Below are 25,953 nucleotides of genomic sequence, written 5' to 3'. Positions count from 1 at the left end.
AGTTCTCTCATGTCCATGTAATTGGTACATGTACAAATTTGTTGGTCTAGTTTTAGATATCTATCGTATTTGTGCCGTGTTCTTAAATAGATAGGTGAATGAGTTATTTATAGTTGTCAAGTTGAAACTTCTATCTGTATTGTATCTGCTAACAAATTTGGAACCATAACAAATCATAAATTGATTCATTTACAACAATCAAAAGTTATATTGAACACACATGTTTGTGGATAATTATGAACATATCACAATTAAAAAAAGCAGTAACATCGAGAGGTATTCCAAGGGCAACAAACTGCTATTGAATAAAAAGTTTTTTTACAAATTTAGTACGTTGGTATATATTTTTACAACAAGAAGGGTGATTTGTTTTGCACCAGAGCTTGCTAGTACATGAAGTCTGTGGTTATGTGATCACATGCAACTAGTTCTCCAAAGTGATGGAGAGGAATTGCATTTCAAGCTTGAGACCCCTGCGAAACCCCCCGCAAAACCACCAAGTGCTCTTCTTGGAAATTCGAGACAATAAATATTAGAATCTGTAGTAGAGAAGATGATAAGCACATGTTACAAAACACTTGAATGTGACATAGATATTTTGGTGATGATGGCTGAAATAATTTCATCAATGCAAACCTTCCAACATTCTGTTTTGCATTGATTGAGGAACTGATCGAAGAAAACCAATCCGTGACTGCTGATCTAGGAAGTATGCTACAACAATACCAAAACTATGGCCCATGCTAAGGAATAACATAGCTCTCTGATTGTCAACATTGATTCCCCCCACAAGGATGCCAAATATTTGCAGCACAAACCCAACCACCCTTGTCTTCAGGTGTAAACTGTTGGAAAATATATCAAAGATTGAAATAGATCTATAGTTTGATGTTGGTAAGATGTTAATACATACCAAAAAGGAACTTGGTAAAGTACACTCAGAAAAATGGATTGTGCCAAAACAAGAGAGAGGTCAAGTGATGATGCCTGCTCCTACAAACAAGTACAAGATAATTAATCAAGTTATAAGGCTAGATTTACTACAAAACAAGAAATTACCAAATGGGATGAAAGAATCGCAAGCTCTTCTCCAAAATATGCCAAGGAATATGCCACAAATAAGACCGTGTTCCAATATCGTACATACCTGTATTAGATATAAATAAAATGGACAAAAAGTTTGTAGTGTATGATGTAATTTAGAGAACATACGAGGATGTAGAGCCTAATTTTGGGTTTGGCTATTATTTTTAAACACATTTATGATACTAAACTTTTCCATACCATCATATTATGGAATGAACGTATCATCATATCATGAAGGACATTTAAATGCAAAATCAGATCATAGAAGAACATTTACAAATTTATAAAGTAAAGTGGGGATCATTTACCAACTTGGATGTTGAAAATGAATGATAATCATTGACACACAGACGATAGCAATCCAAAGATAAGAAATAAGTCTCACTGATAAATGTGAAAGGTGAAGAGATAATAATAGAGAGTCCTCCTGCAAAAGAGAAGCCTTAAAATTTTGAAAGCATAAAATCCATTACGTACATAGCACAATGTGATATATAACATTATCTTTTTTGTCCATGAATTAACCTTTAGAAACCCATAAGAGAAATAATTTAAACTACAATCAAGAAATGTTGGGTAGATGCACAATACCACAAACCTTCATTAAAATAGAAGAGGAAAACATTGATTTACTACTGACCGAAAACAATCCAAATTATAATTTGGATTCCTATACACTACCCTAATTCTGAGTGAACCCTCTTTTTAATTATGAAGTATAACATTTTCACATCCTTCTAAATTAATCTCGAATTTGAGGTAGAAAGTCTGATAAACACAAATGACCGAACCTGGATGACATGATCCTTTGCTTGCAACAAAGAAAGGAAGCGCCACAAGAGTATCATTCGAATGATAAAATTGGCACCAAAGGATATTAAATCTTTCTTGTTGCATAAAACCTGAGAGTATTCTCTCTCAACGTCCACATCGTCAAACTTTAATGTTAATGGAGAGAGTTGAATAGAATCAGAAAATCTTGAACAACCACAAGCTGAACTTGCTTGTATAGATGAGGCCAATTTGGCATTGCATTCCTCGAGAGCTTCTTTTGTTGCTTCTCGTGCTCGTTCATAGAATTCTATCAAGTCCTTCTCTAGAATATCCCCATCATACTTCCTCAAACCATAACAAGGAATGGCCATTTTAGTCTTCAAGTGTCCCATCAGTGTACCAAAAAATAAGATCCAAATTCACTGTAAAGTGCACCTGAATTATTCAGCAATCACCTCTGAGTTTTAGGATTTTAAGGTGTGTATAAAACTCCTATAAATTTCAAGATTAATGAATCATGGTACAAATACATGCCTCTAAATAATGAGATATTTATAGGCTTAAAGACTTCGTAGATTGACATATCTGATAAGAAAAAAATTTAGATAATGTTTTGTGTGTACCTGTTAGTGAGGTTATTAATTTTCCTGATTAGGCTCTAATGGCAACAGAAGGTTTAACCCTAGATTCTTTGGATTAGTCCTGCATTGTAGGAACTATGACCGTGAAGAGCTGAGGATATGAAACGAGGAAAAATATTTTAGAACACAATGCATTTAGACAGTTTCAAGTGAATCCCTCCTTTAAGTTTAGGATCTAAAATTTAGGATTTAAGGTTCCAGACTGAACACAATGCATTTAGGATTAAAGATTTAATTTCCCTTACTAGGCTTTAATAGCAACAGGAAAATTAGTACTAGATTGTTGGTTTAGTCCTGCGTCATGGGAAAGTTATTTAAATGAAGAGCTGAGTATATTGCCCAAAGAAAAATATTTAAGAACACAATGCATTTAGACAGTTTTGAGTGAATCCCAGATTTATGTTTAGGATCAAAGATTTAGGATTTAGGGTTCATAACTTAAGGTTTAAGATTCAGGATTTAGAGTTTAGAGTTTAGAAACTTAAGAGTTCAGGGTTAATGATTTAGATAATTGTTTCAGTGCTTAGGGTTTAAGGATTTACGGTTTCAGGAGAAGGATTAGGCATTTACCATTTGGGTTTAGAGTTTACCTAGATGAGAGGTTGATTAGTATGGAGAAGATGTTCGCAATAAGAAAAAGGTGAAAATTCCTTGCAAGAATATACATGATTCCTCCCAAAGAATACCTGTGGCTATTTATAACAAAATTTGCGAGGAAGAAAATGCGGGTTCACTCTTTCTCTCAGAAGTCCTAAAAATGTTGATTCTAGTACAGAAAGTGATTATGCAATCTTCTTCATAAAGAGAACAGTGACAAAAAGCCTGAATCATTATAAGAAGCAAAGAAAACCAGTTTTGTCTGGAAAAGGAGAAACATCATAAGAACCTGAAACCCTGTTCTCAAAACCCTATACCCTAAACCCTAACCCATAAACCTAATTCTTCAACATACATCTTAAACTCTAATCCTAACTAGACTATGAATATTAAACCTTTTATACCTTAACCCCTAAAATCATCCCCTTACGTCCTAAACGCAAAGGTTTAAGCTTTTACCACATTCGATATGTAACAGCAAAAACTGAATTTACTTTATTTGTGTCTGGCACAGACGAAACATCATAGGAAAAATAAGCGATAGAGAAAAAGAAACTCTGAAAGTACATGATATTACAAAGCATGCTGAAAGAAATGAAGAGAGAATGGAGTTTTTATTGAAAATGAATAGAAACAATCATTATATAATATAGAGCAGAGCAGGGCAGGGCAGGATGATGATGATGACAAAAGTAAATGGAAAAATATAAAATCAGAGAATCATCGTAAGGAATGAACACATTGGAAACAGAGAAATTTAGTATTAAAACAAGCAAATAAAACAGGAGATAGTTTAGAATGATACAAAAAAGGAGTGGAAACAGGGAGAGTATACGATCGCAAAGAATGAGAGAGAGAGAGATAGCAGCACCATATGATGAATGAAGAGAGACTGATCGATCAACTAAACAAAAATCTGGTAAAAGAGAGACCCATTAAAACAATTTCTTTCTGTTGCTGCTTCATCTTCGTCTTTGCTTTTAGAGAAAAAATAAATAAATAAAAAAATAAATATATATATATATAAATGAACACATAAAAATGGGGTTTTGGGGTTTTTTTTTAAAGCTAATTCCTTGTGTAATTCATTTTTGTTGTGGGGAAAAAGAGAGAGAATGAAAAGAATAACAGAAGAAGGCGACGACAGGTATGTCAGTTATCCACACACAAAAAGGGGAACATTTCCTTCGAGAACCAAAAAATGGAGTCCATATCTTGTCTCTGTAGACCTCTCTGTTCTTTCTCTCTCTCTCTCTCTCTCTCTCTCTCTCTCTCTCTCTCTCTCTTCTGTTTCATCTTCAATTCAAAAGGTCTGTGAAATTATAGAACTGTCCCTCCTCATTTATACATACTAGTGAGTCAAGTCACTACACATTAAAACACAACACACAAACCACACCCTCCTAAGTAACTAAGGAAGTGTTTGTTTAAGTTGATACGATAGAGCGATACAATATATAACCCGGCTCATCAACCCCCCGATGCAAATCACGGTTCATCAAATTTTCTCATTCTGAATCAACTGCTTCACCTCTCCGACAATTGTCTCTCATTGATTCATCGTGTGTGTGTGTGTGTGTGTGTGTGTGTGTGTGTGTGTGTGTGTGATGGTAATGTTGGTGGTGATGGTCAGATGTAGGTTAGACAGAAACCTTGAATGTACGAGTGAGAAAGGTTCTGAAACTTTTCGAATCGTAATGTTTAAAACAAAAGTTTAGTCGGAAAGTTCTTTGCTGGAAACATTATGCTCAATTATGTTAGTCTTTGTGTGTGTGTGTGTGTGTGTGTGTGTGTGTGTGTGTGTTTCCTATAGACTCTCACATGGTAAATAAAAAAAGTTTAAGCGCACGAATTATGCCCTTTCCTTTCCTCTCAAGGCTTCTCTGCGCTTTCCTTTTGCTCGTGGTTTTGATCCTACTGAACACTTATTCTTACTAGGGAAAAGTACCAGGATACCCTTGGAAGTTTGTCTATTTACCAGAATGCCCCTGGTAGTTCCAAATTTACCAAACTACCCTTATGTCCAAACAATTACACTTTATAAAGTAATTATACACTCAAATCTACAAGACCTATTTACCAAAGATGGAAGAAATGGACCCAAACTAACCCTATTTACCAAATATTTGAGTGTATAATTACTTAAAGTGTAATTTTTTGGACATAGGGGTAGTTTGGTAAATTTGGAACTTCCAGGGGCATTCTGGTAAATAGACAAACGTCCAGGGGTATTCTGGTACTTTTCCCTTCTTACTATTAGAGTATGAAATTCCACCTTGAGGCTATAGAAGATTCATTATTTATCTTAATTAGAAACTTCTGTGTATGTTTTGTTGGTGCTACGACAAATTTATTACTTGCTTGCTAACAACTTAGAAAAGCAAGCACTCATTGTTGCGATACTCCGTGTATGTTTTGTTGGTGCTAAGACAAATTTATTACTTGCTTGCTAACAACTTAGAAAAACAGGCACTCATTGTTGCGATACTCCATACAACCTTACAATAACCACAACGACATTTTTATATGTCTATGCTATTATTCTCGTTTTCATTTATTTTGTTGGCAGATTATACCACACAAATCTAAGCCGCACTTTTTATCAAACCTTTTGTCTTGGGGTGGAGCTCACACTAAACCATAATTTTTACCAACCTAGACTTTGGGGTTCAACTCTCATTAGTTGCATTACCATAGCCGATGAGATCTGGAAGGCAAGGATTGAACACATGACTAGTTAATCTTTGCTACACAACCTTAACGATCGAGTTGCATTTGTTAAGCTTCTCATAATGTCGAGCTAATTCGCATATGAACTCGTGATGGGGCCAATGAGGAATGTTGAAACAATGTCAAATTTGTAAAATCATAACTGTCCAAAATTTAACTACTTTGATTTTATCTTCCTTCACGTAGAGAAGTCGAGATGGTAGTGTGCTTGTAATCAATAGATATTACCCTACTAAATTACTACAATTGGCAATTCTAAATCTTGGCATCTTGGAGTTTATTATTTATTATGAGTGAGCAATCAATTGTAAGAGCATGCATGAGAGGTCATGTGACAAAATTGAGACCTATTCTATTTGGAGAGTCTCGTCTCTTGAAAGAAGTAAATAGGCTTGGATATTAAGTTTAAGGCCTACAATTAGTGGGGATTTTCACCTACATCATCGTGAGCATGTGTATATATGTATTTGAATGTTCTCGAACTTGTGTGTCTCTGGGGAGAAATTTTGGTCAACCACTAAATGCGTCTTTGGGAAGAGGCAAATGGGAAGTTGATTCATATTTATTGTAAGATGAACCCATATATGTTTGGAAAGTTTCCCTACAAAGGCATGGAACCAAGTACACGTGTCTGCGTCGAGCCTACAAATATTAGTGTTTTTCTCAACTTGGTGTGTGTGTGTGTGTGTGTGTGTGTGTGTGTGTGTGTGTGTGTGTGTGTGTGTGTGTGTGTGTGTGTGTTTTCATATGTGTCAATATGCACGAATGTAATTGTGATCGTGCGTATGCATGTTGTACATCATGGTATAGAAATTGCCTTTATAAAGTGGCAATAGTTTATGCCCAATTGGCTTGTGGTGTAAAAGGAATCATTTAGGTTTTCCAACTTGTATAAACATGCAAGGGTTGTCACTGTAAAAAGATCTTTGCTCCAACTTCGAAGCTAAGAATCCATGTGAAGCCTGTGATATTGTCAAGGAATGCTTCCTACCATTACATACATCATGCACTAGCATAAAACAATCACCCTTGTCTTACAAAGAGCACCTACATACGCCCATTGCTTAAACGTTTAAGCAATCTCATAAAAATAACATGATACATGTGAGCTTTGCCCATTGCATCAACAAATAATACTCTCATAATTATATTGTTTCCATGGGTCTCATAACTTGCTTCATGAGGAATATGTACATATACCATAATAATACTCTCTCTATCTCTCTCTCTCTCTCTTGGTGAAAACACACAATTATATTAATAAATGTGTGTAAAAAACACTATTTACAATGGGTGTGACCATGAAGTATGGTCACCCACTAACTACACTACATTGCATGGGTAGTGGAACATGTTGAATTGCTAACAGGCAAGACGAACACTTCATTGAGGAAAGGATTTCCACTTGCTCCAATAAAGAAAATTGCCACATTAGTACTCCCTTCAACTTTCGTAGATATGCTTTCACTCCATGTCTACCATCGAATACAAAAGTGTTGCGCATATTCCAATTATGACACAATCCCCAATATCTCAGAAATAGAAAAACGATCTCCATCTCTGACTTTGGGTCCACCTGTGTAAATTGTGCAAACACCCACTGTCTAGGTGTCAAATAACACCGTGATAAAACTTGCCAAATTTGAGAAATGTAACTCCAAATCTGAGAAGCAATCGAACATTGTATAAATCGATGAGTACTATCTTCCATTTGAACAGTGCAAAAAAAGCAATTACCCGTTGCTAGTCCACAACGCTTTAGAGCTAATCCCAAAGGCAATCCGCCAATCAAAACTCTCCAAATGAAGACCTTTGCTACAAGTAGCAATTTAGAATGTCAACTACGTTGTAAGATTTGCCACCACCCATGATTAGATTTGTGTAATCTCCATTCTTCTTCAGCCTTAGATGATAACCATCCAAGAGACTCAACAAAGCAATGATACAAAAGATTAGTCGTCACTTGTAACAACGATGTTTTTCCCTTTAAACACCAATCAATCCAGGTTGTTCTCCTATTTGTAGAGGTAAGGAACCTTGCATCAATGGAATATTTTGTAGTTGTTGCCAGATAAACCCATAATTAGGCGGAATGCGTAATAATTGTCGCGCTTCAACAAACTCCAAAATTCTTTGAGATGGAGCCTCAACTATATCTCCCACCTCTTTGACCCCCAAATGAAACAAACGATTAAATTGAGAGTGCAATCTCTCCTTTCCTGGCCAACATAATAACCGAGAAGACACAAGTAACTCTTTTTGCAAAGAATTACAATGCTCTCTACTAGATGATGGTTTCCATACACATAACAAGAGTGCTTCTTGCCATGAGGTAACCAAGTGTTGAACACATGTAGAGCCTGGAATCTTAAGTGAAATGCATCCTTTTAGTAATTGCCACCATGAAGCCTTAATTGTTGTCCTCCCATGTGTTAAACCCTTATTCTCAATCAAATATTGAACAATAGATATCCATGGTTGTGAGTTTGAACACATGTCTTGTAATAATGAAAATCTACAAGCCATCATATGCTTAGATAAGTTCAATATTCCAGCTTCCCCCAAGCGCTTAGGAGTTGCTAGATGATTCCATGCAACCCAAGTGATTCCCATCTTATCCCTCTTCTTCCACAACAAATATCGAAGAGGTTGCAAAATAGAATGCAAAGCTTTCTTTGTCCATGGAAGCAATGGCAAGTAATATAATATCATAGGTTCCATAATACATTGTACAACCTTCAAACATACATGATATGGCCGAGATTGTCATTTCCAATACATAAACTTATCCCTTAACTTACTAGACATCCTTTCAATCAATTGACCATTTGTAACATTCATTCTTAATGGATAGCCAAGTGTCGAAAAATAGAGCCTTTCTTCACCACAGATCCTTGCCATCCTAAACATTCCAAATCCCTTTTAGTACATGATGTGAGACTAGACTTCCTCCAAATAATATGCAATCTGGAAGCCAATGCAAATTGGTTCCATACAAGCATCTCCTTCTCAAGATTCTCTCGTGAGGCTTATAGAAACATGAACGAATCATCTGCCAGCATGTGCAACTAGTTGCCCTCTAGACGGAAGGTGTAGACCCACAATATCACCATTTGTTGCAAGCCTTGATAGCATCACTAACAATGGATGAGTAACAATAGCAAACAACAACGGCTAATAGGGCATCCTTGACGAATGGATCTTGTAAGGGCAATATTTGATGTAACTCCCCCATTAAGCATGACTCGAGACACCGCATCTTGTCCTAATAAAAATATGAGGCGAGACATACGAGGTCCAAAGCCCATTGTATGCATTAACCCAGAAACAAATGACCAATTCACATGATCATAAGCTTTCTCCAAATCTAATTGCACCATAATCAATTCTTGATGAGTGTTTCAAGCATAATCCATGGCTATTTGAATATTCAACACATTATGCAATATATTCCTACTTGCAATAAAACCATATTGGGCGGGATGTATCAACTTTGGCAAATACTTTTGTAATCTATTTGCCAAGACCTTTGTAAATATCTTATACAACCCCCCCATCAAAGAAATGGGTCTCCATTGATGAAATGACTCTGGAGATGCCACCTTTGGAACTAATTTAATTAGACCAACCTTCCAAGCTTGAGGCATACAACCAAAATCCCAAGAATGTTGAAACATCAAAGTTAAGGGCCCCTTTAAAATGTTCGAACATCACTTAAAAACTTCATTTGTCAAGCCATCCCTACCAGGGCTCTTACCACTAGGAAGATGCCTTAAAACTGTGTCCCCCTCATCCTCAGTGAAATCTGCATCCAATTCATGACTAATGAGGTCATGCACAACACATCTAACCACATCATAAAACTCATGACGTGCTCTACTCACCTCATTTGTCATTAACAATTGTGGGTCAATCAACTCCTTAAAGTAATGAACACATAGTATCTCTCTTTCTTTCTTTCTTTCTTTCTTTCTTTCTTTTTGGTATCTCTCTCTCTCTCTCTCTCTCTCTCTCTCTCTCTCTCTCTCTCTCTCTCTCTCTCTCTCTCTCTCTCTCTCTCTCTCTTGTAAATAGTATCACATATTAAGGAACATGAAATTCCTTTGGAGCTTGTGGTTGATGATTTATGAACACTTCTTTCAAACATGAATTTGATGCATTCCAATGCTTCAATCTTCACCATGTTGGGAAATTAACGGGAAGTATATGTACTTACTAAACATTCACAAACCAAAATAAGATACTCCATATTTCATAAGTGTAATGGATTCTCCAAAAGAATACAAAACTCTCTAAGGGAAGGCATGAATCCTCGAGGACTTGAAATTCCTCAACAATTGATCCCCTTCAATTTAGAGCAGGAGGAGAATTGTTTATTCAAGCGGTTTAATCTAGTGTAAATGTTTACATTTGAGATTGGCACTTGTTGGCACCGACTTTTGCTTTGCTTCTTGAATTCAATGATATGGATTGATTAGAATTTATTACCCTTACTATATACTCTTTCTTATCCGCCCTTTTAATGCCCTTTAAAGTGTAGTGTTATTCTCTTCACTCTTCGTACAAATAGTCGCAAATTGCAATATGTTTTTAGTGTTTGTGATCTTAAGCTAAAATGATAACGATTTCTCATAATATGCTTGTCACTTCAATGCGCAATGTTAAGTTACTAAGCACAACCTTTACCCCCTCATTTTCGTATATAGCTCATCGTGAATCTACAAGCAATAATTTGTGAGGTGATCTAAAACTCTTTATATAATGTACTAAAAGCTAGGTGTTTCATATTGTGGTATAGAATGTAGTGTAATGTTGGCATTGCCTTTTAAGGAATGATACTATCATTTTCAAAGGACAAATCCAAAAGTTACAAAACCACATGACCATGGGCACAACTGTAGGAGTGCGTTACAAAGAGTTTGAAGAAGTTGTACTAAAGAACGAAAGCTCTAATCCATTTGCTCAATAATACCCCAACCTCAATACATATTGCAGAGAAGAAACTTTACACCTCACTATCATGTTAATATGTTTGAATTTAGAATATTAATGACAATATAGTGAATTTGTGCTCTAGCACTTGATGTCTTCAAGTTCTTCATTATTTTGATCGCTACTTTCCCATCACTTATTTTATAATTTATGTTTACAATTTCTCCTCTCAAGCTTCCCCTTTTATCCATTTGTCAAACAGTAAAAGAAAAAACAATGTGCACATGATGTTTTCTCTAATAGGGGTTCTTTTTTCAGCCTTTGAGAATGTATGACCAAAAGGAATAGATGGTTGTTTTGGCCCGAGTTGCAGTTAACATTTAGTCTTAATTTGACATGCTACGCCCATACCATCTAGACCATACTACTTTCTATCTTTTTGACTTATTTCTATTTCAGTCTTATTTATAAAAGTGCCATGTTTAATGCCGAATCTTGTAATCATCAAGTCATAATGAAGAAAGCTATGATTCACCATCTAACACAACTTTGTGAACTTGACTATCTCACTCTCCAAAAACATTCTCTTCGCAGTACATAAATTCAATGGAAATGAAATCATAACAAAACTTGGATAAAAAAAACTTAACATGCATCTAAATATCAACCTTAACTTTTGTTTCCTAGAATTGTAATTACCAAGACAAGAACCAACAATGCAAACAAGTTGAAACATCATAGGTTTCTATATACATGTGCAATTGTATCATAAATTGATGTGCAATTTCCAACAAAAAATGATCGCATTGGGTATATATATTACTTCATCGAGATGAGAAGTAGCAATCCTTGGCAAGAAGTACCAAATCAAGAACCAACAACACAAACAAGTTGAAACATCATAGGTTCCTATATACATGTGCAAATGTACGAGAATTTGATGTGCAGTTTCCAAGGAAAATGATCACATTGGGTAGAATTCATATTAGGGGGAATTAAAAATTTGTCTTGAATAGTCTAGGCCTACCAAATTTTAAATGGGTATAAAAGATTTATCCATCCCTTTATCAACTAAGCCCACTCTTCTCCTTACGATTAAACTTTAAGACGATTGACCTGGTCTTCATTCACACCAACTCCTTACTAAGATATCACACCAACTACTTACTAAGATGTCATGGTGAGTGCAATCATAAAATAATTGCTTTACTAAAATCACCAACATAAGAGAGATTTGCTTAATCTTGATGTTGCATGAAATATATTTAGAATTAGCGAATCTAATTTTTACACTTAAACTAAGTAAATCAATTATTTTTGTAAGCCCTCCATCCTCACTACATAAGCAAAACATTGAATTATGACATCATTCCCCTTTAGTAAGGTACACAAGAAATAAAACTTGTCTCGTTGCCATTTTACATTTTTTGTTTATACAAGACAAGCAAAACAAAGCATTGTCCTACTTCTCTTTTCCCCAAAAAGGGTATTTCTTCTGGATGTACTACAAAGCTACAAATGGTGAGATCAAGTGTAGATAAAACAAGTAAACCGTGTCGGACATGAATGGGGGTCTTGTGAGGTAATAGATGCTTGCGGAGTGTCCAAACTTCTGATGCCATGGCAATATGAGACAAGAGCACTTTGATGTGTTTTGTTAAAAAAACAATGCAATATCCCTTGCTACCGACACGGGGTACCTTGTCCTATGAAAGAAGTGATATTACATTGTCCTTCTTAGTAGGATATTACAAGTAGGAAACGACAATATGAGGTAAAAACTCCCCAAAAGAATGTCAATGTACACAATGATTCGAGGAAAGCCATAGTCTCATGAAGGATACTACAAGTCTCACTAAATGTTGTTACATACGTTATCATTATTGCTAAATTTTCATGTGGACCAATGTTTGATAAACTTTTTTTGGATAAATAAATAAATAAATATGTTTGATAAACTATTTTCCTCTTTTGCTAGCATTTTGAATCAATATTACAAGTCTAACCTTACACTAATTGCTTTTTAGAGTGACGACGTTTGCATTGCACATATCACATCTTTAATATTATTTCTTTGTTCTTAGTTTAGTATGTGTTCTCCTCTTGTTCATAGCCTTTTGTTTCGAAGGAACTTAAATATCCTACTCGAAATTCCCAAATAACTTTAATCTTTGAACACGCCTAATATTGATAGGATATGTATATATTAACCACTGGATAAAGAAAAAGGTATAAATTTAGGATTTCAATGAATAAATGCATCTAGCTAACATGACCAATTTCACCAGAAACATTTTTGACATTTTTTTTAAAGGTCAATCATCGATGTACGCCAAGGCCTCAGAAAGTCCTTGGGCTAGAAAAAGGGTGCTAAGAAGTTTTCATAATTTTAACCCCTAGTGATTTTAGAGATTTGAGTGGTCGGTCAATAGGTACATACACTTTATTATTGTGTTTGCAGGTCAAATATGACCTATGAGACAAAAAATGTGCAATTTTCAGAGAATGCATGTGAACGAAAGTGAGTAGCAATTGTCAATGTTCGAGAATTTTATTAATGAGAATAGCAATTGAGAGTGCAAAATATGGTTGTGCCCTAAATATGCTTGACTCTAGGTCGTCGTGCTTGACTCTAACATGAAGAGGTTGAACTTTAATGAACATAGCTTTAGTCAAGATCAAAACCTACCATAAGTTTTGAGTAGGGACACTCTAAATCTCTTCAAGATCAGAGAAGTTGAATATCGATTGGCTTCCCAAGGTAGTAGCCAACACATTGAGGTGACATTAAGTTGATAACCCCAAAATGCTAGCTTTGAATGCAAGCAAACTCAAATTTCCCGCAAGAAAATAGAATCCAGAAAAGCATTTTCACATAACCCAAAATATGCTTGGTATCACGATTACTTCGTGGAATTTGTCACGAATAAGATCTCCCTTGTCTAAAACATTGGTAGCAGAGGCACATAGATGCATTATAGATTATTTGGACAAAAAATGCGTGCCATGGTGTCCAGCTTTTTTGCTTTGTTGGCAAAAAAAACATGGGATCTCTTATAAGCTTCTTGTTACATTTTATACACAATCAACACAACATAGGTCATAGGGGGGGTTGGATTCACCAAAATACCCACCTAACATTTTTCGGACAAATTGGTCCACATGAGAATAAACTCCAAAAGGTTTCAAGAATTACCAGGAATAACCGCAGTAGGGGGTTTTGGGGGGGTCGATTCTCCCGAGAAAAATCAAGCACCCTTTCTCCAATTCAAGGCACCTTCTTTGGGCTTCAATTCCTTCTTCGGGTTGTTAAACAAGCTGCCGAAGAAGCCGTTGGGGTTGTTTGCCGGATACTTTCCACCTCGATATATTGCCACATTAAGAACCGGAGAAACCCTCGTGGCCACCGGGAAAGACCCCCTCCGGTTCAATTGTTTCCATCCCACCTTCTTCTCAGCACTACATCTCTCCAAGTTCTTCAACACTATCTTGCTTGGAGGATTGGCACTATATACACTCACACTTCTCTTTGTGGAAGCCTTCATAGAATTCCCTAACCTTCGCACTTTCGCAGTCCCACTCGCAATATTTATGTTCTCAAACGAACCGATACTACTACCATCACCATCTCCTTTCGTATGATGATATTTTATGTTACTATGACAAGGAGGTTCTTCTTCTTCTTCTTCTTTTTCTTCTTCTTCTTCTTCATTGTGTCTCGACGAGCTTTCTGGTTCGCTTATAGCTGTTTTACTTGGTTTCTTTGTACACTCTTTCTCAACTTGAGCTGCATCATTAGGGAAAAGAAATGAGTGTTTGTTGTTCAAGAATATAATAAACAACACGCAAATAAATAAAAACAATGGTGTAGATATGGACATGGAATTACATTATCATAAAACCATTGATGCATGAAAAAATATATATATATATAGATATATATATTGACAAGAGATATACATATATAGCATGTATGCATACCTCTACTATCAAGAGCATCATCAACGGTCTTCGAATCAGTGTTTAGTAGATTTGGTGAGTTATCAACCATAGGTCTGTGAGATCTACCAGATATAATAGCTTTACATGAGCTAGTCTCTCCAGCTGAGTTGCTCCGGTACCTGAGGCAAGGTGGGGTTACTGTACTCTTCTTCTCTCCGGCCGAATTGCTTCTCGAGAAGGGCCAGAATGACCTTGGAGACATGTATATCGGGATCATCTTCCGGCCCAAATTTGCATTTTGTCCATTGTCATCCCTCGTTGTAGTATTAGATGGAGGACTAGCCTGATCTGTACTCTTGTTGGAAGACTTGAACAATGTCTTAAATCTCGCCGAATATGTGGATGCTAGCGACTGATGTGATGATGATGATGATGATGATGATGTCTGAGGGGTCATCATCATCGTTGCCGGTGGCAATGATGATGACATTGATGGAGATGGAGATGGAGATGGTGATGACAGGGTCAATGATGACAGCATCATCATGGATGACTGTGATGTCGCCATGGCATATTGATGTGAAGATTCATCATCACGAGATGTGGTATGGCGTGATTCTGAATAATCGAAACTAAGATGCCTAACCATATTAATGTGCCTCGGATTACTAGTACCATTCTGAGGTTTTCTGCTCGGGGTAACCATATCATCATCTTCACAGATTTGTTGTTGTTGTCGTTGTTGCTGATGACGATGATGATTATCATCACCATCGTTATACTTAGTATGCACATTAACTAGATCATGGGGATCATATGCTTTAGAATTTATGTGGAGAGGCAAGAGCTTACCATCAAAGAAGAGTTCATCTGCAGATAGCATATAAAGACCCAAGCCTTTGTCATCGAGTCTAGAGTGGCCACCACCATTATCATCATCATCATCGTTGTTAATCATACACGTACTAGCATTATTTCTTATCGCAAATTCAAATTCACATTCATCTTGATCGTGATCCCATTTCCTCTTCTCTGGGGAAACCCTTATAATAGGGCTAACATTATTCACCACAAAATCCTGTGAAAAAGAGATTCTAGGGCTCGCCCAACCGTCCATATATTCCACAACTACTCCATCACTTTTATCAACCAAATCATCTCTTTTCTGAAAACCCACTTCACAGAAGCTCAAATCCTCACAGCTCACGTCGCTGCTAATAACTCCATCGCCTTCTCTGATCTCTCCCATATGCAGGTCGCCAAGAGTAGTGCATTCATCCATATCTGGCGTTGATCAATAGATCCCAAGGAAATAAGGAAAGACAGGAAAAGAAACAAGAAGGAGAAGCTAATCTTTCTGATAAAGAACAAAAAAGAAAAACGCAGAAAGGAAATATAGTTAGGAGGGAGGGAGGAAAAACACGGAGTTTTTTTTGTTTATAACAAGAAATCATATACATATGTATGTATGTATAGCCAAGCCTACTACTAAATCTGCGATAAAAACGAATTAGTTTTTCTTTTCTTCCTTCCTCTCTTTCTTTCTTTCTTCGCTTCCTTTTATTTTTTGGGCTTTCCTTTAATTTAGAGTCGAAGCAAAAAGATTCTGTCAGACAGAAACCGCCATCGCCATCATCGTGCTCGGATCGTGCTCGGGCGGAATGACATACATACATACATACATACATACATACATACATACTATACTATATATACCATACCATACCATACCATACTACACATACCATACCATACATACATACATACATACATACATACATACATACTATACTATATATACCATACCATACCATACCATACTACACATACCATACCATACATATACTTATTACCAACAACCAACTATGTACATACTAAAAATACTAAAAATATGTGCCCACATTGAACACACCCGCACATACTTATACATATGTATACATACACATACACATACACATACACATATGCATTTACAATGTATGTATGTATGTATGTATGTATGTATGTATGTGTGTATGTATATATGTATGTAATGTATGTATGTATCAAAGAGAGATAGAAGAAAAGACTTGGCCATCCATGCTCGCGCACATCCCCTAGACACTTGGACTTTTCGTGGATGGGGTGAACTAGGGAGACGAGGGCCATGTCCACATGATGCATGAATGGATATGTATGTATGTATGTATGTATGTATGTATGTATGTATGTATGTCTCCCACACCTCGCTCACTATTGGTTCTTTCTCGCCCCCAACACACACATGAGCACATACCAATACATACATTCCCTACGTACGTACATGCATACATATGCATGTGACACACGCGTGCGTGCACACACACACACACACTCTCTCTCTCTCTCTCGATGAATTGGGTAAATAGCCCATTTTTGTTGTAAACCAATTGTCTCATGGGCCAATTTTGGTCTTAGAAGACGTTAATATTTCTTTCTTTCTCTCTCTCCCTCTCTCTTGCATTAGATTGTAGTGATCTAGTGATGTTACCCACTTGTGGCCGCAACAAGCTTTCGTCCCTGCCCCATTGCACTCCTATTTCCCTATGTTGGCCCATTCTTGGCTTCTTATTGGGTCTCTAGCTCTTCAGTGAGAGGCTCTCATCAATCACCTACCTGATTTTTGCACACAAAAGTATTCACACATGCAGATATTTGTTTGTACCGTACCATCAAACAAGAGAGATGTGCAAAGAATATGGGCTTAAATAGATATTCGCTTACATGTTAGATACGTAAAGCAAGCTAACTAGTTGAGACACGTCTCTGATGCCCATTGGAGCCCACCATACGGTTATGCATATTGGAGCTCAATTTTTAGGGTTGCTATGGGTTGGGAGTTCAATGCCAACACATAAACTAGGTTCCACAATTACATAAATGTATATGTTGTGGCTTTGAGTAAAAGATACATAGGCTAGGCTCACGATGGGTGTTGGTATATGTATCCAAAGGGGGTGAGGTGCATGTGAGATGACAAATGACCCAACATCTTTAGGATAGTCTCCAACTTGATGCTAAAGTATGTTTGTAAAGGTGTGATGTTGATTGCATGACAGCGAGTGACATGACCCAAACAAATTTTTGGCATATTGCAACAGAGCATAAGTGTCACATATGATTTGAACTCAACAGTATCCAAGTAATCATTTTGATGGTTTTATGTTGAACATATTCATATGCCAAGCTATTCTGAGGTGCGATCCATCTGAATGTATCCAAAGTTCTCATTGGGTGCATGATATCCTTACAAAAGGAAATCTAAACATAACATTAACCTATAACCACAATGTGTCCAACTAGCTTTTAATACGCTTTTTAAATATTTCTCAGGTTTAGGTTGATATGTTTATGCATGTATCAACTATATTATCAAGAATCTATGCCGTCGTTTTTTTCATAAAAAGACATCGAGGTTTTGAATATAATCCAAACAATGTGCCTACACTCTAATGGGTCATTTTCTTGCTGTCAAAATTATATGTTATGGTTCAATGTTCGATTCATTACTTCAAGATTCTTAGGAAACACATGAGACGTACACTATACCCACACAATAGAAGGGAAAACCTTAGGTGATCAAGGAAATGCTAATGTGACTTTCAATTGGCTCATGGTCATGTTTCAATGGAATCCTTATCTCATACAATCCCAAACATAGGTGTAATTGATTTCGTTCATGTGATTAAAATATTTAAGTACTTCTAAACCATGTGTGACATCATTCAAAGTTCTTGTTGTCCAAGGGAAAAAAAAACATGATGGTTGTGTTTAGTAGTCTTTATCCCTTTTCAAAGCAATATTTTTCGTCGTCAACAGTAAAATACATATAAAGCTAGCCATTGTATGATAAATGATTTTATCTACAACTTATATCTAAAGTAACTTGAAACATCATGTGATGCACATCGTATATTGTTCTATCAATATACAACAACTCTTTTTTGATTTGTCAGCATTCGTAGCGTGCAAAATCAAAATACGTGATGTGACCTTTTTTTTTAAAACAATCAATGTCATTTTGTTGAAGGTCCAATTTATAATGCATTGGTAAATTTTCTTACCGACTCGTAGCTTTCCAACATAATAAGCCAAAGGTTAAATGTTCAACATTAAGCATTACATGTGGCTTTCTTGACGTCCTAATTTGGTCTAGTTGTTGATGCAAATGGCTAAGCAACCATTGCTCATATAGAACAAATATAAATTTAATATTATGTTCCATCTCATTTTCCTTTCTCTCGGAACCAAAACTCCCATCCATCACTAAGCGACGGTGATTAGCCAACTACCATTAATTGTCGTGTGGGAAAATTTGCACATCTACTATTTCGAAACCTTGTTTTTCAATATGTAGAGTCTATTTTTAACCATTCATTCAACTTGTGACCGCAACCAAATTACTTTTTTAAGGCAAAAGCCAAATTTTTAGGAGCAACCAATTAGTGCAAACAATAAGTATAAAAGGCGATGGCATTTCACAACGACACCAACATTGGGTTGTGGAAAGTGATTTGCAAAGCCGTATGTTTAGGGGCAACCTATTTGCACGAATGATAAACAATAAAAGATGAGGCATTTTTTTGAATGAACACGACTTAATGAGAACATCACGAATAGATATACTTGAGAAAAATCAGTAATTCCGAAAGACATAAGAAAATACATTATTTTTCGTCTTGAAATGTATGAGGTTTAACCCAACAAATTTGATGTTGCTCAAACACAATGATAATAGTATGTGAAACATTTAGTTTGATTGTTTAAACAAAGAAAGGTTGTCTAGTAAATCGACATTGTTGAGAGGGTGGTAAAGCACCATCAATTCAATGCGTCGTGATTTAAAACTTAGCAAACTATGATCACGAATCAATCATCAACCAATTTTGTAGGACCATATTGCCCCATAGATGTCTTATAATGAATGATGTATGAACACAATGCTTTGGGATTGAACTTTAGTATACATGTACTATTATATAAAGGCCAAAAACGTCGAGGAACCAACCATTAGTGCTAGCGATCGAAGACAACCAAATATGGAGCATTTCATTTTTAGTCATGGCAATGCATTGCTCGGGACTCGGAACCCATAATCTTCAAGCGAGAAATCACGAGGTTTTACAACCGAACCAATAAAAATCCCAATTTGGTCAGAGGCTCGAGCCTAGTACCCTAAAAGTAGATACAAAGTTTCGTTTTGCAAGAGAATGTATTACGCGGCGAACATAAACCCGTGAATCAATCGGGGAGCGATAATTGGTTGGTGGGTTCATTCGCAACAAAATGTATGGAAAGAAGGAAGGAAGGAATGGGTATAAGAAGCATGGCTTCTTTCACACTTGGGCTCCTGCTATGGCTCTTGGGCTCTCATATCCTACTTATACCCTCAAAATGAATAGAAAACCCCTCACTGTTACCATCATCCATGTGGAAAACAGAGGAACATAGAAGGGCAGGTACTAGGATCGATCCATCCCTGATGATCACACATTCTGTAGCCTCTCCTCATGCAATCTATGGGCTGCTACAGATCTTGATTAAGAAGAAGGATCTAGTGGGAGGAAGAGATCTATACTCACTCGTCACGATGAGAGGGTTAGAATTGAATGCCTTCCTAGGCACCCACTTCATAGGCATGTTCATCCTGTGTGGTGAGTCCTTATCAGAAGATTCTACATGGATTTTTAACAAGATCCCAGAAAGAAGCCCATGGACATGGAGCCTGAGTATCGATGCATTTGTGAAAACAGGACAAAACAGAGAAGCTATGAAACTCTTCCAAGGCATGGATTTACAATCCAACAGCTTTGTTCTTGTTTCAGTCTTGAAAGCGTGTATTCATGTCGAAGATGGTATGTTAATTCATGCCTATATTGTCGAGATTGGTATGGAGATTGATGTGCATGTAGGGAACACTCTTATTGTCATGTATGGAAATTTAAGTAGCATCCACAATGCCTCTTCGGTGTTCAAAAATACATCAAATAAGAAAGATATTGTGTCTTGGAATGCAATTATAACTGCTTTTCTACACAATGGGCATGGTCTAGAGGCCATCAAATACTATATATACTTGCAAAGATCAGGAAATGTCAGGCCAAATAGTGTTACATTTGTGAGCCTCTTAAAAGCGTGCTCTGAATCAGCCCCTGATCAAACTAAATTTGTTCACATATGCATAATAAAGAATGGGTTTGAATTGAATGCATATATCGGGAGCATGCTTATTGATATATATGCCAAGAGAGGAAACCTCGAAGATGCATGGAGAACATTTGAAATACTTTCCAAAGAAGACGTGGCTACATGGAATGCAATGATAACGGGTTTCATTAGTTGTGAACATTTTGAAGAGGCTCTTCAATTATTCACTCGACTTCCCAAGCACAATGTGAAACCGAACAACTTAACACTGGTTGCCATTATGCAAGCATGCTCCAACATATTTGTTCTTGATGGGGGCATGCTCATACATAGCTACATCGTAAGAAACAATGTTACATTAAACACATTCATAAGTAGTAGTTTAATCGACATGTACACAAGATGTGGTGGGCTTGAAGATGCACAAAATATATTTGATAACTTGTATAGGAAAGATGTGGCGTTATGGAATGCTATGATGGCTGGGTATACACAACATGGACTTGGGTGGGAAGCCCTTTGTCTTTTCAGCAAGATGTGCCAATATCATTGTTGCAAACCAGATGAAGCAACATTTGTTATTGCTTCAAAAGCATGCTCCATAATGACAATGCTCGAATCTGGCCGATGCGTACATTCACACATAGTCGAAGCTGGACATGAATCTCTCACAGTCATTAATAACACTCTAATTTACATGTACTCTAGATGTGGAAACATCCGGGACGCATGTCATGTCTTCAACAGCATGTCGAGCCATGACACATGGACATGGAATGCTATGATTTCTGGAATATCTGAAAATTGTGAGTACAATCTGGCTTTTGATTATTTTCGAAAGATGCGAGAAGGGGGAGTTGATCCGATTTATGTCACGTTTGTTCCCATGTTGTCACTATGCAGTCAACAAGGACTTTTAGATGAGGGATGTTCTTTATTCAGATCAGCAAGGGAATCTGATGGTGTTCCCCCAACTGTAGAGCTTTACAATTGCATGGTGGACGTTTTGGGCCGAGTGGGCTATTTGCATTTAGCCGAAGAAATTCTTTTGACAATCCCTTTTGAGTTCAATCTTCTAGGATGGATGTCGTTGCTAACTAATTGTAAAACACATAACAATGTAGTGGTCGGAAAACGTTTCTTTGATGACCTAGTCGATTATTCAGTAGCCAAAAAGCTCAATGAGAGTACATGGAAAAACCCAACAACATAGTTGACAAATTCATAGTTAATGACATCATATAGCTTATGTAAGGATAAATCATAATATACATGAAAATCAAAAGAAGGAGATTAAGTTTATGTCATGCATCAAAAGGGAACGTCGTGGACAAGATTTGGATTGAAAATTTTGCACCTTGACACAAAAAAAGAAATTTATTAAAATATTAAAATATCATAAGACTCCTTTGCCAAAAACCTAGGCATGTACAAGGGGGATTAACTATCAAATTAAGAATGATGGTTCTTGAAAACCTAGATTAATATTGTTCCTCTGTGCCAAGTGGAATTCTCCCTTTTTAGCGTCATCTAATGGGAAATAGAGATATATGTATGATTTCTAGGTGAAGGGCCCAATTTCACGTGACAACTTGTAGATAACATTGTGTCACTATCATTTCTACGTATTTTGCTTGACCTTTTTATCCTTTACAACTTTAATGTTGAATGTAATATACTTTGGAGTTTTGCTTTGAAAATGTTATATATGGATGTGTTTGAGACTTAACTGACTGAATGAGGTATGACCCTCGTCATTGGTTCCTGCTCTATTGTACAACTTTACTAATTTATTACATCGATGTTGGACCCTCAACCCATTTATTATTAAAGGTGGTCAAGCCATCCTATATACCTACTTGGGTCATAGATAAGCACCCAATCTTCAATATCAAATGTGAATCATGGGATTGTATTGAAATAATTTCTTGTTGTGAGTACATGTGGAGTTGGTAATTAACTCTTCATGTTCGAAAATTCTAATAATGAGCATTGCAATCGATAAACGTTAATTATGCGGGGAACGAGAACTCAAACATGATCTAGGGTCGAGCATTGCTATTAAGTGTAATACTCAAACTTGTGAACCCTATCGAACAAAACATGTTGTCGAGAATTTCCACATAATGGATCAAATATAAGATCGTGCAAAGTTGGGTTTAAATAAAACTCAAGTCTCGGATCAACAAGATCCTTCCAACAAATTAACAATGTCAAAGAAACTAGATAATACCTGACAGAGGGGACATTTTTAGTATTTCCTCAAAATATAGCAATTCAAAAGTCAATGACAGATATTTGTTAAGAAGAAACAGAGCAAGGAGAAGGAGAAGAAGAAGAAGAAGAAGAAGAAGAAGAAACAGAGCGAGCAGAAGCAGCAATAATCAGAAAACCTCAGTTCATCATTTTCATCATCCTATCGGTAGTATGTCTAAATACAATCAGAATCCTTCATGGCCACCACAGCAGAGCACTAGTGGCTATGGGCCACCACCACCACCATCATCATCACCATGGCAACAGCAAAACCCTAATTTGACTTCTCCTCCGATGGGATATCCTCAGCCTTCAGGATATCCTCAATCTTCTGCATATCCTCAGCCTTCAGGATATCCTCACTCGTCTGCATATCCTGCTCCTCCTAATTCGGCATATCCTCCTCCTCCTCACTCGGGGTATCCTCCTCCGCAGGGTGGTTTGAACTATCATCTGTTTCCTCCGGGAACCGATCCTGAGGTTGTGCGTCTGTTCCAGGATGCGGATCGAGATGGAAGCGGAAGTGCCGACGAATTCGAGCTTCAGCGAGTCTTGTCTTATTCTCAGCCTTTCAGTGTTCGCACCGTACGCCTGATGATCCACATGTTCGGATCGAATAATGCTACCAAACTTGGTATACACTAGATTTTAATAACTTTGTAGTTTTAATTCTGGTATATGCAGCTGAGATCCATTAGGGCCAAATGTTTTTGTGTTTTTACACCATTTGTTTATGTTATTCCTGCCCTTGGCGAATACAACATCAACAAATTGTGGCGATAAATCTCATGTACTGCTTATTTGAAAGTATTAACAAATTCGGGTATAGATCACATACATATCATTTGGCATTCGGATGGATTATGCGCTGCTCATTGAATAGCCTTCTTTTCAGCATTACCAATGCAAAGAAAGAGCCTGGAATATTTAACTTAATATCTCATGTCGTTTGATTTAGGTCCAACGGAATTTGTCACCTTGTTTAAGGCATTGAAAGATTGGAAGGTATATGCATACTGTCGTCTTTATATATCACGAGTTTTTGTTCATCTTTACAATTTATTTTGTTGCAGTGTGTATGATCTCGTTTGAGCTTATACAATGAGATATGAGTCAATACAAATGTAAATTAATCAATGTGAGGGATCGTACATCATTATACAATGATGATGATGATGATGTGTTTGTGTGGGTGCAATTGACCATATATATTGATAATTTTCACGTAGTGATGATCAACATTGCTTCCATCTGAATACATCACGAGGCATCTTATGTTTTATTGATTTATTTTAAACATGCATGTGACTTGAAAGGGAATCAAAATGTTTCCTTAGGTGTCAAATGTGTGGTTTGATTGTAATGTCTTTGGAGTTTGATTTTTTTGCATAATATCTGTGGTATAGGGCATATTTGAGAGGTTTGACCGAGACAAGAGTGGATCGATCGATAAAGGCGAGATACGAGATGCTCTTTTGAGTCTTGGATATTCAATCTCACCTCCCATTGTTGATTGCCTTATATCAAAGTATGATAGAAGTGGAAAAGCAAAGGCGATGGATTATGACAGCTTCGTGGAGTATGTGGATCAATTTTAATTCCTTTTAATGTCAAAACATTCATATAGGCATAACGATGCTTACCTGTTGTATTATTTTCTTTTGTGGTTTTTTCAGGTGTGGGCTGATTGTTAAGGTATGCATAATATGACATATAGTTGATTCAGTGCAAAAGCATAAACAAATATGATTTTTTTTTCCTTCCAAAATGGTGATCATATATATACACCATTAGTTTCTCAAATGGTGTGGTTTAAGATATATATGTATATGTATCTCGTGTTTGTTCCTGTAGGGATTAACCGAGAAATTTAAAGCGCAAGACAAACAAATGAAAGGCTCTGCAACATTGGATTATCAAACCTTTATGCTGATGGTTCTTCCTTTTATCGTCGCATAGAATAGATGAAGGCTTGACAGTTTTATTGTGTTCACATGCATATAAACTAACATGAAAACAGAAATTTGGATCAGATATGTTTCTGGACCTTCGTGTCAATAACGATGTAATGAGGCACTTTTTATAGCATTTTGTGAAAAATAATTCAACATTTGGACATCAATGTGTATTTTGTAAAAGGAACCATCAATTATTATAATAAAAGCAAGAAATTGGTGATGGAAAGCACATGTTAGTTTAGATTGCTTCTTATTTGTCAATTAAAAAGTAAATGATCATATGAAACCCGTGGGGGTTTGTAAAGCACGTCTTGGGATAGCTAGTAAGATTGTCACACCTAACCTATACTTGCAACTCTTTGTTGTGACACACGCTTGTTATTGTATAAATTAACCAATAATGTATCAAAACAACAAATGGAAGTGGTAAAAACCTCGTTTTTTAGGAAAAGTAGAGAGAAAAAAAATCGCCTTTGTGTTCTAGCTTCTCAAAGCACAAGCATTCTCAAAGCAATAGATTGCCTATAATACAAGGAGTTGATTGTCATTCATACAAATTTAATTCTGGTTCTAGCATTGTTAAATGTCGTGTTAACTATCGAGTAAAAATATGTTAATTATATGATATACCAAGAACAATCCACATTATTAGCATAGCCTATGAAAGGATGGTGCAACTCCGCATATCATGGAAAAAATTGTCAATGTTACATGCCACTGTTCTTAGGAACAATTGAATAGTATGCATGCAGTCAAACTATAATTGAGAAGAGTCTTTTGACGATATAAGATGCAAGCACAAATGTACGGCTCGAGGGGGTTGGGGTCACATCGAATCAGACACTAGAAAGTAGAAGCAATTACCAGAATCT

At 36.5% G+C, this 25,953-nt stretch overlaps 4 protein-coding genes across 6 annotated transcripts; 2 read left to right on the top strand and 2 right to left on the bottom strand.

Moving 5' to 3' along the window:
• Window positions 1-397: 397 nt before the first annotated feature.
• Window positions 398-3,992, bottom strand: LOC147869839 (uncharacterized). Of its 3 annotated transcripts, none has more exons than XM_087333726.1 (7): window positions 3,188-3,992; window positions 1,878-2,295; window positions 1,395-1,510; window positions 1,060-1,147; window positions 914-993; window positions 637-845; window positions 398-539 (listed from the first exon to the last, which is right to left on the bottom strand). In XM_087333726.1, exons 2-7 carry the CDS (start codon window positions 2,250-2,252, stop codon window positions 415-417), a joined length of 993 nt encoding a protein of 330 aa, XP_087189852.1. In that variant the 5' UTR covers window positions 2,253-2,295; window positions 3,188-3,992; the 3' UTR covers window positions 398-414. The 3 variants fall into 3 exon arrangements, with proteins under 3 accessions (XP_087189852.1, XP_087189859.1, XP_087189867.1); XM_087333733.1 differs by lacking the exon at window positions 3,188-3,992 and adding an exon at window positions 3,092-3,112; XM_087333741.1 differs by lacking the exon at window positions 3,188-3,992 and having other exon boundaries at window positions 914-987; window positions 1,878-2,819.
• A 9,618-nt stretch (window positions 3,993-13,610) lies between these two features.
• LOC147869838 (uncharacterized) lies at window positions 13,611-16,021 on the bottom strand. The gene is made up of 2 exons (XM_087333725.1): window positions 14,742-16,021; window positions 13,611-14,547 (listed from the first exon to the last, which is right to left on the bottom strand). The coding sequence occupies exons 1-2, from the start codon at window positions 15,982-15,984 to the stop codon at window positions 14,009-14,011; spliced, it is 1,782 nt and encodes a 593-aa protein (XP_087189851.1). The 5' UTR covers window positions 15,985-16,021; the 3' UTR covers window positions 13,611-14,008.
• A 4,126-nt stretch (window positions 16,022-20,147) lies between these two features.
• Window positions 20,148-22,137, top strand: LOC147869837 (pentatricopeptide repeat-containing protein At3g53360, mitochondrial-like). The gene has a single exon (XM_087333724.1). The coding sequence runs from the start codon at window positions 20,149-20,151 to the stop codon at window positions 22,078-22,080; it is 1,932 nt and encodes a 643-aa protein (XP_087189850.1). The 5' UTR covers window position 20,148; the 3' UTR covers window positions 22,081-22,137.
• Window positions 22,138-23,163: 1,026 nt separating this feature from the next.
• Window positions 23,164-25,301, top strand: LOC147869836 (calcium-binding protein CBP-like). Its single transcript, XM_087333723.1, has 5 exons — window positions 23,164-23,757; window positions 24,082-24,128; window positions 24,530-24,702; window positions 24,800-24,818; window positions 24,978-25,301. The coding sequence occupies exons 1-5, from the start codon at window positions 23,295-23,297 to the stop codon at window positions 25,080-25,082; spliced, it is 807 nt and encodes a 268-aa protein (XP_087189849.1). The 5' UTR covers window positions 23,164-23,294; the 3' UTR covers window positions 25,083-25,301.
• The last annotated feature ends 652 nt before the right edge of the window (window positions 25,302-25,953 follow it).

This window comes from Azolla caroliniana, unplaced genomic scaffold (assembly GCF_043228905.1).
Source record: "Azolla caroliniana isolate FFs.n. ecotype wild unplaced genomic scaffold, voAzoCaro1.0.p SCAF_1, whole genome shotgun sequence".
In the NCBI taxonomy this organism is placed as follows: domain Eukaryota; kingdom Viridiplantae; phylum Streptophyta; class Polypodiopsida; order Salviniales; family Salviniaceae; genus Azolla; species Azolla caroliniana.
The sequence above is the reverse complement of the archived record's forward strand: the minus strand, read 5'-3'. Positions and strand labels throughout refer to the sequence as shown.

Bases quoted from the DNA above. Each gene is read 5' to 3' on its own strand.
- LOC147869838 (XM_087333725.1), bottom strand. From the start codon at position 15,984: ATGGATGAATGCACTACTCTTGGCGACCTGCATATGGGAGAGATCAGA. The intron at 14,548-14,741 runs GTATGCATACAT...CTAATGATGCAG, and splicing joins TGATGCTCTTGATAGTAGAG to CTCAAGTTGAGAAAGAGTGT.
- LOC147869837 (XM_087333724.1), top strand. From the start codon at position 20,149: ATGTGGAAAACAGAGGAACATAGAAGGGCAGGTACTAGGATCGATCCA.
- LOC147869836 (XM_087333723.1), top strand. From the start codon at position 23,295: ATGTCTAAATACAATCAGAATCCTTCATGGCCACCACAGCAGAGCACT. The intron at 23,758-24,081 runs GTATACACTAGA...CGTTTGATTTAG, and splicing joins GAATAATGCTACCAAACTTG to GTCCAACGGAATTTGTCACC. The intron at 24,129-24,529 runs GTATATGCATAC...TCTGTGGTATAG, and splicing joins AGGCATTGAAAGATTGGAAG to GGCATATTTGAGAGGTTTGA.
- LOC147869839 (XM_087333726.1), bottom strand. From the start codon at position 2,252: ATGGGACACTTGAAGACTAAAATGGCCATTCCTTGTTATGGTTTGAGG. The intron at 1,148-1,394 runs GTAAATGATCCC...TATCTAATACAG, and splicing joins CATTTTCAACATCCAAGTTG to GTATGTACGATATTGGAACA. The intron at 994-1,059 runs GTAATTTCTTGT...ACTTGTTTGTAG, and splicing joins CGATTCTTTCATCCCATTTG to GAGCAGGCATCATCACTTGA.